At 39.8% G+C, this 16,155-nt stretch overlaps 1 protein-coding gene across 1 annotated transcript in view; it reads right to left on the bottom strand.

The window, feature by feature from the left end:
• slc38a9 (solute carrier family 38 member 9) overlaps positions 1-16,155 on the bottom strand; it is a 41,134-nt gene that overhangs the window by 2,969 nt on the left and 22,010 nt on the right. Inside the window, exons 9-13 of the mRNA XM_087790446.1 lie at positions 15,280-15,483; positions 5,296-5,403; positions 5,103-5,209; positions 2,992-3,105; positions 1,482-1,630 (exon numbers count right to left, since the gene is read on the bottom strand). Of these exons, the coding sequence (XP_087646572.1) occupies positions 1,482-1,630; positions 2,992-3,105; positions 5,103-5,209; positions 5,296-5,403; positions 15,280-15,483 (682 nt within the window). The remainder of the gene's footprint in view (positions 1-1,481; positions 1,631-2,991; positions 3,106-5,102; positions 5,210-5,295; positions 5,404-15,279; positions 15,484-16,155) is intronic.

The following is a 16,155-nucleotide window of genomic DNA, read 5'->3' as shown; positions in this document are numbered from 1 at the left end:
TTCCTTCCTTCCTTCCTTCATTAATATGTTCATTCATTCCTTCCTTCCTTCCTTCATTCATACGTTCATTCCTTCCTTCCTTCATTCATACGTTCATTCCTTCCTTCCTTCATTCATTCGTTCATTCCTTCCTTCCTTCCTTCCTTCCTTCATTAATATGTTCATTCATTCCTTCCTTCCTTCCTTCCTTCATTAATATGTTCATTCATTCCTTCCTTCCTTCCTTCCGTCATTAATATGTTCATTCCTTCCTTCCTTCATTAATATGTTCATTCATTCCTTCCTTCCTTCATTAATATGTACATTCCTTCCTTCCTTCATTAATATGTTCATTCATTCCTTCCTTCCTTCCTTTTTTCATACGTTCATTCCTTCCTTCCTTCATTCATTCGTTCATTCCTTCCTTCATTAATATGTTCATTCATTCCTTCCTTCATTCATACATTCCTTCCTTCATTAATATGTTCATTCCTTCCCTCCTTCATTAATATGTTCATTCATTCCTTCCTTCCTTCCTTCATTCATACGTTCATTCCTTCCTTCCTTCATTCATTCGTTCATTCATTCCTTCCTTCATTAATATGTTCATTCATTCCTTCCTTCCTTCCTTCCTTCATTCATACGTTCATTCCTTCCTTCATTCATTCATTCATTCCTTCATTAATATGTTCATTCATTCCTTCCTTCATTCATACATTCATTCCTTCCTTCCTTCATTAATATGTTCATTCCTTCCTTCCTTCATTAATATGTTCATTCATTCCTTCCTTCCTTCCTTCATTCATTAATATGTTCATTCATTCATTCCTTCATTCATACATTCCTTCCTTCCTTCCTTCATTAATATGTTCATTCCTTCCTTCCTTAATTCATTCGTTCATTCCTTCCTTCCTTCATTAATATGTTCATTCATTCCTTCCTTCTTTCCTCACTCATATGTTCATTCCTTCCTTCCTTCATTCATTCGTTCATTCCTTTCTTCCTTCCTTCATTAATATGTTCATTCATTCCTTCCTTCCTTCCGTCATTAATATTTTCATTCCTTCCTTCCTTCATTAATATGTTCATTCATTCCTTCCTTCCTTCCTTCATTCATACGTTCATTCCTTCCTTCCTTCATTCATTCGTTCATTCCTTCCTTCCTTCATTAATATGTTCATTCATTCCTTCCTTCCTTCCTTCATTCATACGTTCATTCCTTCCTTCCTTCATTCATTCGTTCATTCCTTCCTTCCTTCCTTCATTAATATGTTCATTCATTCCTTCCTTCATTCATACGTTCATTCCTTCCTTCCTTCATTCATTCGTTCATTCCTTCCTTCCTTCCTTCATTGATATGTTCATTCATTCCTTCCTTCCTTCCTTCATTCATACGTTCATTCCTTCCTTCCTTCATTGATATGTTCATTCATTCCTTCCTTCCTTCCTTCATTCATACGTTAATTCCTTCCTTCCTGGCCCGCGGATGAGAGGATGAATACCTTGGATATGCGCTGCCAAAGATCTGTCCCATCATCTGGACTCTGACCAGGTAACCCAGCAGAGGGTAAACCGTGATCATCTGGAACAACAAACAGCTTCGAGCCACGAACACCATCACGTCGCTGCTGGGAAAGTTGTCCAGGAAGTTCTGTTGAGGACGAGAGGATACACGCCTTCAGCCCTTCATCAACGCTCATACATCAGTGTCGTCATGGAGAAGTTTTCCCTTTTCAAAAGTTATACTTCTTTCATGTTTTTAAAGATTTTATTTTTTAATAAAATGTATTACTTGAATTATTTATCATTTTTAATTGATAATTGAATTAAATTATTTCTATTTCTATAAACATCAAATGCTTTCAAAATAAATCGATTTTTACAGATCGAGCTTTAGATAATCCTTTAGATAAGTCCTTATTCAACATTTGATTTTATAAAATCGTCTTTTATATAAAATATATAAATGTGTGTATAATAGAGTCTCCAGACAAAAGCAACAGATCACAGAGATACTGATCAAACTGTCAATCATGCGACGACACAGACGATCATGATTAAAACGATACTTTTATATTGAATTTCATTGATAATAAAAACATTTATTTTTGGAATGATTAGATCATCAAACTATGTGTAAACAATATTTATTTGACCTTCATGACGACCTTGAGATGGTGAGAAAGAAGTGAATGAAAGAGTTGAAGGTGAAGATCTTAAAGAAGCGAATAAAAGAGTTGAAGGTGAAGATCTTAAAGAAGCGAATGAAAGAGTTAAAGGGGAAGATCTTAAAGAAGTGAATGATAGAGTTGAAGGTGAAGATCTTAAAGAAGTGAATGAAAGAGTTGAAGGTGAAGATCTTAAAGAAGTGAATGAAAGAGTTGAAGGTGAAGATCTTAAAGAAGCGAATGAAAGAGTTAAAGGTGAAGATCTTAAAGAAGCGAATGAAAGAGTTAAAGGTGAAGATCTTAAAGAAGTGAATGAAAGAGTTGAAGGTGAAGATCTTAAAGAAGCGAATGAAAGAGTTAAAGGTGAAGATCTTAAAGAAGTGAATGATAGAGTTGAAGGTGAAGATCTTAAAGAAGTGAATGAAAGAGTTGAAGGTGAAAATCTTAAAGAAGCGAATGAAAGAGTTGAAGGTGAAGATCTTAAAGAAGCGAATGAAAGAGTTAAAGGTGAAGATCTTAAAGAAGCGAATGAAAGAGTTAAAGGTGAAGATCTTAAAGAAGTGAATGATAGAGTTGAAGGTGAAGATCTTAAAGAAGTGAATGAAAGAGTTGAAGGTGAAGATCTTAAAGAAGCGAATGAAAGAGTTGAAGGTGAAGATCTTAAACAAGTGAATGATAGAGTTGAAGGTGAAGATCTTAAAGAAGTGAATGAAAGAGTTGAAGGTAAAGATCTTAAAGAAGCGAATGAAAGAGTTGAAGGTGAAGATCTTAAAGAAGCGAATGAAAGAGTTGAAGGTGAAGATCTTAAAGAAGCGAATGAAAGAGTTGAAGGTGAAGATCTTACAGGTTCAATGCAGTCTTTGGCCAGAGGAGGAGAAGGAAAGGCAGCGAAGATCATGGATCCGATGTACAAGTACGTCAGTCCCACCAGCAGGTACGCGATCGACAGGTCCCTCACCTGGAACAAGAGTACAAGTACATGTTCAGTGTCATCTGTACTACGTTGTATTTCTATTTGTGTTGTTATATTTGGTTTCTTAATTTTGTATTTTCATTCTGGGCAAGATTTTCTTTTGTATTTTATCAAGTTTGTACTAGTATTTTATCAAGATTGTACTTTAGTATTTTATCAAGATTGTACTTTGGTACTATCAAGATTGTACTTTAGTATTTTATCAAGATTGTACTTTAGTATTTTATCAAAATTGTAATTTAGTATTTTATCAAGATTGTACTTAAGTATTTTATCAAGATTGTACTTTAGTATTATCAAGATTGTACTTTTGTATTTTATCAAGATTGTATTTTAGTATTATCAAGATTGTACTTTAGTATTATCAAGATTGTACTTTAGTATTTTAGTGTCCATTAAATAGAGATTGTACTTTAGTATTTTATCAAGATTGTACTTTAGTATTATCAAGATTGTACTTTAGTATTTTATCAAGATTGTACTTTAGTATTCTCAAGATTGTACTCTAGTATTTTATCAAGATTCTACTCTAGTATTTTAGCATCCATTAAATCAAGATTGTACTTTAGTATTATCAAGATTGTACTTTAGTGTCCATTAAATAGAGATTGTACTTTAGTATTTTATCAAGATTGTACTTTAGTATTATCAAGATTGTACTTTAGTATTTTATCAAGATTGTACTTTAGTATTCTCAAGATTGTACTTTAGTATTCTCAAGATTGTACTCTAGTATTTTATCAAGATTCTACTCTAGTATTTTAGCATCCATTAAATCAAGATTGTACTTTAGTATTTCATCAAGATTGTACTATAGTATTATCAAGATTGTACTTTAGTATTTTAGTGTCCATTAAATAGAGATTGTACTTTAGTATTTTATCAATATTGTACTTTAGTATTATCAAGATTGTACTTTAGTATTTTATCAAGATTGCACTTTAGTATTCTCAAGATTGTACTTTAGTATTTTATCAAGATTTTACTTTAGTATTTTAGCGTCCAATAAATCAAGATTGTACTCTAGTATTTTAGCCTCCATTAAATCAAGATTGTACTAGTATTTTATCAAGATTGTACTTTAGTATTTTATCAAGATTGTACTTTAGTATTCTCAAGATTGTACTTTAGTATTTTATCAAGATTGTACTTTAGTATTTTATCAAGATTGTACATTAGTATTTTAGCGTCCAATAAATCAAGATTGTACTCTAGTATTTTATCAAGATTCTACTCTAGCATTTTAGCATCCATTAAATCAAGATTGTACTTTAGTATTTTATCAAGATTGTACTCTAGCATTTTAGTGTCCATTAAATCAAGATTGTACTAGTATTTTATCAAGATTGTACTAGTATTTTATCAAGATTGTACTGTAGTATTTAAGCGTCCATTAAATCAAGATTGTACTAGTATTTTATCAAGATTGTACTGTAGTATTTTAGCATCCATTAAATCAAGATTGTACTAGTATTTTATCAAGATTGTACTGTAGTATTTTAGCATCCATTAAATCAAGATTGTACTAGTATTTTATCAAGATTGTACTGTAGTATTTAAGCGTCCATTAAATCAAGATTGTACTAGTATTTTATCAAGATTGTACTGTAGTATTTTAGCATCCATTAAATCAAGATTGTACTAGTATTTTATCAAGATTGTACAGTAGTATTTTAGCATCCATTAAATTAAGATTGTACTAGTATTTTATCAAGATTGTACTGTAGTATTTTAGCGTCCATTAAGTTTCCTCCAGATACTCTGGTTTCCTCCCACAGAGTCAAATGTTTCATGAACGTCGTGACGATGAGAACAAATCAGAGTCAAAAACGTCTTCATGAGTTCAGTTCTGAGACAAAACACTTTTGTTCTGTGTTTATTATTGTATTTACCTTAAATACACGTACATATAAGTTCTTGCAGAACATTGAGGTGATATTTACTAATAAAAGTGAAGTGGTCGTCATGGAAACACGACTCACGTTGTTCTCCTGGTGTCGGTTGCTCTTCATCAGCGTGATGATGCAGTTGTGGATGAAGAAGGCGAGCGTCAGGACGCCGGTGAGCTGAGGGAACATCAGCCGGAACTCTGAGGACAACACGTGTCGTCAGTCGTTTGAGCGACGCACACCTTCTACACAAACATCTACACAACTGACGTTCAGGTGTGTTTACCTGGAACGAAGTATTCCGTGGATTCAAACCAGTGGAACTCAAGGTTGATGCCGAGACGGAAGACTTTGGTCGTGACGAGAACGATGAGGTACACGACCGAGATGGTTCCTGTGGAGAGTCACACAACGAGTCACACAACGAGTCACACAAGAGTCACACAACGAGTCACACAAGAGTCACACAAGAGTCACACAAGAGTCACACAACGAGTCACACAACGAGTCACACAACGAGTCATACAAGAGTCACACAACGAGTCACACAACGAGTCATACAAGAGTCACACAACGAGTCACACAACGAGTCACACAAGAGTCACACAACGAGTCACACAACGAGTCACACAACGAGTCACACAACGAGTCACACAACGAGTCACACAACGAGTCATACAAGAGTCATACAAGAGTCACACAACGAGTCACACAACGAGTCACACAAGAGTCACACAACGAGTCACACAACGAGTCACACAAGAGTCACACAACGAGTCACACAAGAGTCACACAACGAGTCACACAAGAGTCACACAACGAGTCACACAACGAGTCACACAAGAGTCACACAACGAGTCACACAACGAGTCACACAAGAGTCACACAACGAGTCACACAACGAGTCACACAACAAGTCACACAAGAGTCACACAAGAGTCACACAACGAGTCACACAACGAGTCACACAACGAGTCACACAACGAGTCACACAAGAGTCACACAAGAGTCACACAACGAGTCACACAACGAGTCACACAAGAGTCACACAAGAGTCACACAACGAGTCACACAACGAGTCACACAACGAGTCACACAACGAGTCACACAACGAGTCACACAACGAGTCACACAACAAGTCACACAACGAGTCACACAAGAGTCACACAACGAGTCACACAACGAGTCACACAACGAGTCACACAACGAGTCACACAACAAGTCACACAACGAGTCACACAAGAGTCACACAACGAGTCACACAACGAGTCACACAACGAGTCACACAACGAGTCATAAAGAGTCACACAACGAGTCACACAACGAGTCATACAAGAGTCACACAACGAGTCACACAACGAGTCATACAACGAGTCATAAAGAGTCACACAACGAGTCACACAACGAGTCACACAACGAGTCACACAACGAGTCACACAACGAGTCACACAACGAGTCACACAACGAGTCATAAAGAGTCACACAACGAGTCACACAACGAGTCATACAAGAGTCACACAACGAGTCACACAACGAGTCACACAAGAGTCACACAACGAGTCACACAACGAGTCACACAACGAGTCACACAAGAGTCACACAAGAGTCACACAACGAGTCACACAACGAGTCATACAAGAGTCACACAACGAGTCACACAACGAGTCACACAACGAGTCATACAAGAGTCACACAACGAGTCATACAAGAGTCACACAACGAGTCATACAACGAGTCATACAAGAGTCAAACAACGAGTCATACAACGAGTCATACAACGAGTCATACAAGAGTCACACAACGAGTCACACAACGAGTCATACAAGAGTCACACAACGAGTCACATAATGGTCACACAACGAGTCATACAAGAGTCACACAAGAGTCACACAACGAGTCACACAAGAGTCACACAAGAGTCACACAACGAGTCATACAAGAGTCACACAAGAGTCAAACAACGAGTCATACAACGAGTCACACAACGAGTCATACAACGAGTCACACAACGAGTCACACAACGAGTCATACAAGAGTCACACAATGAGTCACACAACGAGTCACACAACGAGTCATACAAGAGTCACACAACGAGTCACACAACGAGTCATACAAGAGTCACACAACGAGTCACATAATGGTCACACAACGAGTCACAACGAGTCACACAACGAGTCATACAAGAGTCACACAACGAGTCACATAATAGTCACACAACGAGTCACAACGAGTCACACAACGAGTAACACAAGAGTCACACAACGAGTCACACAACGAGTCACACAAGAGTCACACAACGAGTCACACAACGAGTCACACAACGAGTCACACAACGAGTCATACAAGAGTCACACAACGAGTCACACAACGAGTCATACAAGAGTCACACAACGAGTCATACAACGAGTCATACAAGAGTCAAACAACGAGCCATACAACGAGTCATACAAGAGTCACACAAGAGTCACACAACGAGTCACACAAGAGTCACACAAGTGTCACACAACGAGTCACACAACGAGTCATACAAGAGTCACACAACGAGTCATACAACGAGTCATACAAGAGTCAAACAACGAGTCACACAGCGAGTCATACAACGAGTCATACAAGAGTCAAACGAGTCATACAACGAGTCATACAAGAGTCACACAAGAGTCACACAACGAGTCACACAAGTGTCACACAACGAGTCACACAACGAGTCATACAAGAGTCACACAACGAGTCATACAACGAGTCATACAAGAGTCATACAAGAGTCACACAAGAGTCACACAACGAGTCATACAACGAGTCATACAACGAGTCACACAACGAGTCATACAACGAGTCATACAAGAGTCACACAAGAGTCAAACAACGAGTCATACAACGAGTCACACAACGAGTCATACAACGAGTCACACAACGAGTCACACAACGAGTCACACAACGAGTCACACAAGAGTCACACAACGAGTCACACAATGAGTCACACAACGAGTCACACAACGAGTCATACAAGAGTCACACAACGAGTCACACAACGAGTCATACAAGAGTCACACAACGAGTCACATAATGGTCACACAACGAGTCACAACGAGTCACACAACGAGTCATACAAGAGTCACACAACGAGTCACATAATAGTCACACAACGAGTCACAACGAGTCACACAACGAGTAACACAAGAGTCACACAACGAGTCACACAAGAGTCACACAAGAGTCACACAACGAGTCACACAAGAGTCATACAACGAGTCACACAACGAGTCACACAACGAGTCACACAAGAGTCACACAACGAGTCACACAACGAGTCACACAACGAGTCACACAACGAGTCATACAAGAGTCACACAACGAGTCACACAACGAGTCACACAACGAGTCACACAACGAGTCACACAACGAGTCATACAACAGTCACACAACGAGTCACACAAGAGTCACACAACGAGTCACACAAGAGTCACACAACGAGTCACACAAGAGTCACACAACGAGTCACACAACGAGTCACACAACGAGTCATACAACAAGTCACAACGAGTCACACAACGAGTCACACAAGAGTCACACAACGAGTCACAACGAATCACACAAGTAGTCATACAAGAGTCACACAACGAGTCATACAACGAGTCACACAAGAGTCACACAAGAGTCACACAAGAGTCACACAACGAGTCATACAACGAGTCATACAAGAGTCATACAAGAGTCACACAACGAGTCACACAACGAGTCATACAACGAGTCACAACGAATCACACAAGTAGTCATACAAGAGTCACAACGAGTCATACAACGAGTCACACAAGAGTCACACAACGAGTCACACAAGAGTCACACAACGAGTCACACAACGAGTCATACAAGAGTCACACAACGAGTCATACAACGAGTCATACAAGAGTCACACAACGAGTCATACAACGAGTCATACAACGAGTCATACAAGAGTCACACAAGAGTCAAACAACGAGTCATACAACAAGTCATACAAGAGTCACACAAGAGTCAAACAACGAGTCATACAACAAGTCATACAAGAGTCACACAACGAGTCATACAACGAGTCATACAACGAGTCATACAAGAGTCACACAAGAGTCAAACAACGAGTCATACAACGAGTCATACAAGAGTCACACAAGAGTCAAACAACGAGTCATACAACAAGTCATACAAGAGTCACACAACGAGTCACACAAGAGTCACACAAGAGTCACACAACGAGTCATACAAGAGTCACACAACGAGTCATACAACGAGTCATACAAGAGTCACACAAGAGTCACACAAGAGTCACACAACGAGTCATACAAGATTCACACAACGAGTCACACAACGAGTCACACAACGAGTCATACAAGAGTCACACAACGAGTCATACAACGAGTCATACAACGAGTCATACAAGAGTCACACAACGAGTCACACAACGAGTCATACAACGAGTCATACAAGAATCACACAAGATTCACACAAAAGTCACACGAGTCATACGAGTCATACAAGAGTCACACAACGAGTCACACAACGAGTCATACAAGAGTCACACAAGAGTCACACAACGAGTCATACAACGAGTCATACAAGGGTCACACAACGAGTCACACAACGAGTCATACAACGAGTCATACAAGAGTCACACAACGAGTCATACGAGTCATACAAGAGTCACACAACGAGTCACAACGAATCACGCAACGAGTCATACAAGAGTCACACAACGAGTCATACAAGAGTCACACAAGAGTCACACAACGAGTCATACAAGAGTCACACAACGAGTCATACAACGAGTCACACAAGAGTCACACAACGAGTCATACAAGAGTCACACAAGAGTCACACAAGAGTCACACAACGAGTCATACAACGAGTCACACAACGAGTCACACAACGAGTCATACAAGAGTCACACAACAAGTCACAACGAATCACACAACGAGTCATACAAGAGTCACACAACGAGTCATACAAGAGTCAAACAACGAGTCACACAACGAGTCATACAACGAGTCATACAAGAGTCACACAACGAGTCATACGAGTCATACAAGAGTCACACAACGAGTCATACAAGAGTCACACAAGAGTCACACAACGAGTCATACGAGTCATACAAGAGTCACACAACGAGTCATACAAGAGTCAAACAACGAGTCACAACGAATCACGCAACGAGTCATACAAGAGTCACACAACGAGTCATACAAGAGTCACACAAGAGTCACACAACGAGTCATACAAGAGTCACACAAGAGTCACACAACGAGTCACACAAGAGTCACACAACGAGTCATACAAGAGTCACACAAGAGTCACACAAGAGTCACACAACGAGTCATACGAGTCACACAACGAGTCACACAACGAGTCATACAAGAGTCACACAACGAGTCACAACAAATCACACAACGAGTCATACAAGAGTCACACAACGAGTCATACAAGAGTCACACAACGAGTCACATAATGGTCACACAACGAGTCATACAAGAGTCACACAACGAGTCATACAAGAGTCACACAACGAGTCACATAATGGTCACACAACGAGTCATACAAGAGTCACACAAGAGTCACACAACGAGTCACACAAGAGTCACACAAGAGTCACACAACGAGTCACACAACGAGTCATACAAGAGTCACACAACGAGTCATACAACGAGTCATACAAGAGTCACACAAGAGTCACACAACGAGTCATACAACGAGTCATACAACGAGTCACACAACGAGTCATACAACGAGTCATACAAGAGTCACACAAGAGTCACACAACGAGTCACACAACGAGTCATACAAGAGTCACACAACGAGTCACACAACGAGTCATACAAGAGTCACACAACGAGTCACATAATGGTCACACAACGAGTCACAACGAGTCAAACAACGAGTCATACAACGAGTCACACAACGAGTCATACAACGAGTCACACAACGAGTCACACAACGAGTCATACAAGAGTCACACAATGAGTCACACAACGAGTCACACAACGAGTCATACAAGAGTCACACAACGAGTCACACAACGAGTCATACAAGAGTCACACAACGAGTCACATAATGGTCACACAACGAGTCACAACGAGTCACACAACGAGTCATACAAGAGTCACACAACGAGTCACATAATAGTCACACAACGAGTCACAACGAGTCACACAACGAGTAACACAAGAGTCACACAACGAGTCACACAACGAGTCACACAAGAGTCACACAACGAGTCACACAACGAGTCACACAACGAGTCACACAACGAGTCATACAAGAGTCACACAACGAGTCACACAACGAGTCATACAAGAGTCACACAACGAGTCATACAACGAGTCATACAAGAGTCAAACAACGAGCCATACAACGAGTCATACAAGAGTCACACAAGAGTCACACAACGAGTCACACAAGAGTCACACAAGTGTCACACAACGAGTCACACAACGAGTCATACAAGAGTCACACAACGAGTCACACAACGAGTCATACAAGAGTCACACAACGAGTCATACAACGAGTCATACAAGAGTCAAACAACGAGTCACACAGCGAGTCATACAACGAGTCATACAAGAGTCAAACGAGTCATACAACGAGTCATACAAGAGTCACACAACGAGTCACACAAGTGTCACACAACGAGTCACACAACGAGTCACACAACGAGTCACACAACGAGTCATACAACGAGTCATACAACGAGTCATACAAGAGTCACACAAGAGTCACACAACGAGTCATACAACGAGTCATACAACGAGTCATACAAGAGTCACACAAGAGTCAAACAACGAGTCATACAACGAGTCACACAACGAGTCATACAACGAGTCACACAACGAGTCACACAACGAGTCACACAACGAGTCATACAAGAGTCACACAACGAGTCACACAATGAGTCACACAACGAGTCACACAACGAGTCATACAAGAGTCACACAACGAGTCACACAACGAGTCATACAAGAGTCACACAACGAGTCACATAATGGTCACACAACGAGTCACAACGAGTCACACAACGAGTCATACAAGAGTCACACAACGAGTCACATAATAGTCACACAACGAGTCACAACGAGTCACACAACGAGTAACACAAGAGTCACACAACGAGTCACACAAGAGTCACACAAGAGTCACACAACGAGTCACACAAGAGTCACACAACGAGTCACACAACGAGTCATACAACGAGTCACACAACGAGTCACACAACGAGTCACACAAGAGTCACACAACGAGTCACACAACGAGTCATACAAGAGTCACACAACGAGTCACACAACGAGTCACACAACGAGTCACACAACGAGTCACACAACGAGTCACACAACGAGTCATACAACAGTCACACAACGAGTCACACAAGAGTCACACAACGAGTCACACAAGAGTCACACAATGAGTCACACAAGAGTCACACAACGAGTCACACAACGAGTCACACAACGAGTCAAACAACAAGTCACAACGAGTCACACAACGAGTCACAACGAATCACACAAGTAGTCATACAAGAGTCACACAACGAGTCATACAACGAGTCACACAAGAGTCACACAAGAGTCACACAACGAGTCATACAACGAGTCATACAGGAGTCATACAAGAGTCACACAACGAGTCACACAACGAGTCATACAACGAGTCACAACGAATCACACAAGTAGTCATACAAGAGTCACACAACGAGTCATACAACGAGTCATACAACGAGTCACACAAGAGTCACACAACGAGTCACACAAGAGTCACACAACGAGTCACACAACGAGTCATACAAGAGTCACACAACGAGTCATACAACGAGTCATACAAGAGTCACACAACGAGTCATACAACGAGTCATACAACGAGTCATACAAGAGTCACACAAGAGTCAAACAACGAGTCATACAACAAGTCATACAAGAGTCACACAAGAGTCAAACAACGAGTCATACAACAAGTCATACAAGAGTCACACAACGAGTCATACAACGAGTCATACAAGAGTCACACAAGAGTCAAACAACGAGTCATACAACGAGTCATACAAGAGTCACACAAGAGTCAAACAACGAGTCATACAACAAGTCATACAAGAGTCACACAACGAGTCACACAAGAGTCACACAACGAGTCATACAAGAGTCACACAACGAGTCATACAACGAGTCATACAAGAGTCACACAAGAGTCACACAAGAGTCACACAACGAGTCATACAAGATTCACACAACGAGTCACACAACGAGTCACACAACGAGTCATACAAGAGTCACACAACGAGTCATACAACGAGTCATACAACGAGTCATACAAGAGTCACACAACGAGTCACACAACGAGTCATACAACGAGTCATACAAGAATCACACAAGATTCACACAAAAGTCACACAACGAGTCATACGAGTCATACAAGAGTCACACAACGAGTCACACAACGAGTCATACAAGAGTCACACAAGAGTCACACAACGAGTCATACAACGAGTCATACAAGAGTCACACAACGAGTCACACAACGAGTCATACAACGAGTCATACAAGAGTCACACAACGAGTCATACGAGTCATACAAGAGTCACACAACGAGTCACAACGAATCACGCAACGAGTCATACAAGAGTCACACAACGAGTCATACAAGAGTCACACAAGAGTCACACAACGAGTCATACAAGAGTCACACAACGAGTCATACAACGAGTCACACAAGAGTCACACAACGAGTCATACAAGAGTCACACAAGAGTCACACAAGAGTCACACAACGAGTCATACAACGAGTCACACAACGAGTCACACAACGAGTCATACAAGAGTCACACAACAAGTCACAACGAATCACACAACGAGTCATACAAGAGTCACACAACGAGTCATACAAGAGTCAAACAACGAGTCACACAACGAGTCATACAACGAGTCATACAAGAGTCACACAACGAGTCATACGAGTCATACAAGAGTCACACAACGAGTCATACAAGAGTCACACAAGAGTCACACAACGAGTCATACGAGTCATACAAGAGTCACACAACGAGTCATACAAGAGTCAAACAACGAGTCACAACGAATCACGCAACGAGTCATACAAGAGTCACACAACGAGTCATACAAGAGTCACACAAGAGTCACACAACGAGTCATACAAGAGTCACACAAGAGTCACACAACGAGTCACACAACGAGTCACACAAGAGTCACACAACGAGTCATACAAGAGTCACACAAGAGTCACACAAGAGTCACACAACGAGTCATACGAGTCACACAACGAGTCACACAACGAGTCATACAAGAGTCACACAACGAGTCACAACAAATCACACAACGAGTCATACAAGAGTCACACAACGAGTCATACAAGAGTCACACAACGAGTCATACAAGAGTCACACAACGAGTCATACAACGAGTCACACAACGAGTAACACAACGAGTCATACAAGAGTCACACAACGAGTCACAACGAATCACACAACGAGTCATACAAGAGTCACACAACGAGTCATACAAGAGTCATACAAGAGTCACACAACGAGTCATACAAGAGTCACACAACGAGTCATACAACCAGTCACATAAGAGTCACACAAGAGTCACACAACGAGTCATACAAGAGTCACACAAGAGTCACAACAACAACGAGTCACTCAAGTACACAAGAGTCACAACAACATAAACATATACTCAATATATTCACTGACCCAGGAAGTACATGTTAAATACATAAACATATACTCAATATATTCACTGACCCAGGAAGTACATGTTAAATACATAAACATATACTCAATATATTCACTGACCCAGGAAGTACATGTTAAATACATAAACATATACTCAATATATTCACTGACCCAGGAAGTACATGTTAAATACATAAACATATACTCAATATATTCACTGACCCAGGAAGTACATGTTAAATACATAAACATATACTCAATATATTCACTGACCCAGGAAGTACATGTTAAATACATAAACATATACTCAATATATTCACTGACCCAGGAAGTACATGTTAAATACATATACAAAATATATTCACTGACCCAGGAAGTACATGTTAAATACATAAACATATACTCAATATATTCACTGACCCAGGAAGTACATGTTAAATACATAAACATATACTCAATATATTCACTGACCCAGGAAGTACATGTTAAATACATATACTCAATATATTCACTGACCCAGGAAGTACATGTTAAATACATAAACATATACTCAATATATTCACTGACCCAGGAAGGTGAACCTGGCGAAGAAGGAGGCCGAGCGCAGACACAGCAGCGGCAGCAGCAGCAGGATCAGGTACAGAGGGATGGTGTTGGTTTTGCTCCACCACTGCTCGAAGGAGCTGCTCACGTTGCTGTGGACGGAGGTTGTCGGGTCGAATCCCAGCGAGAGGTTTGCTGGAGGGTTGATGTTGGGGAACGGACAGATGACTGCGGAGGAGAGAGAAGAACAAACTCAAGACGAGCGACAAAAAACACACAATCGTGACACAAAGTGAAGGTTAAACTGTCTGGTGTTACCATGACAACGTCAATCAGAATGATTGACATTTGTGTTTTTTTATTGTGAGACACGTCCGTTGACTTGAATATACATTTAATATCGTTTTATTTTTTATTTATTATTTTTTCTCTCTTTCATGAATCAAATTATTTATCGTGCAATTATTTGATTTATATATTATTATTAAAATCATCTTCTTCCCTAATAATCTCTTTATTTAAATTTTATCACATTTAAAATCATTGTCTTTATTATTCATTTGCAATTAAATGATATTGTTTTTCTAAATAATCATTTTCAAATTATTTAAATCATGTTCTTCCCTCATTATATATTTCTACCTTCAAAAAATAATATAAAATCACATTTAAAATAATTTTCTTTATTATTTTATGCGATTTATTTTTTTAAGAATGGTTTGGTTTTTCACAAATGTATTTTCTTTGTAAAACATAGTTTATTCATCTATTCATTCATATTATAAAATGTATCTCACAAGACATTTGTGTTCGTCTGCTTAATTCCATCATTGCATGTTTAGTAAAGTTGTGTTGTGTTGTGTAAGTTGTGTTTATAGGTAAAGTTGTGTTGTGTTGTGT

This window comes from Callionymus lyra, chromosome 5 (genome assembly GCF_982586985.1).
Source record: "Callionymus lyra chromosome 5, fCalLyr1.hap1.1, whole genome shotgun sequence".
Classification (NCBI taxonomy): Eukaryota; Metazoa; Chordata; class Actinopteri; order Syngnathiformes; family Callionymidae; genus Callionymus; species Callionymus lyra.
This window is presented reverse-complemented; position numbering and strand designations above follow the sequence as displayed.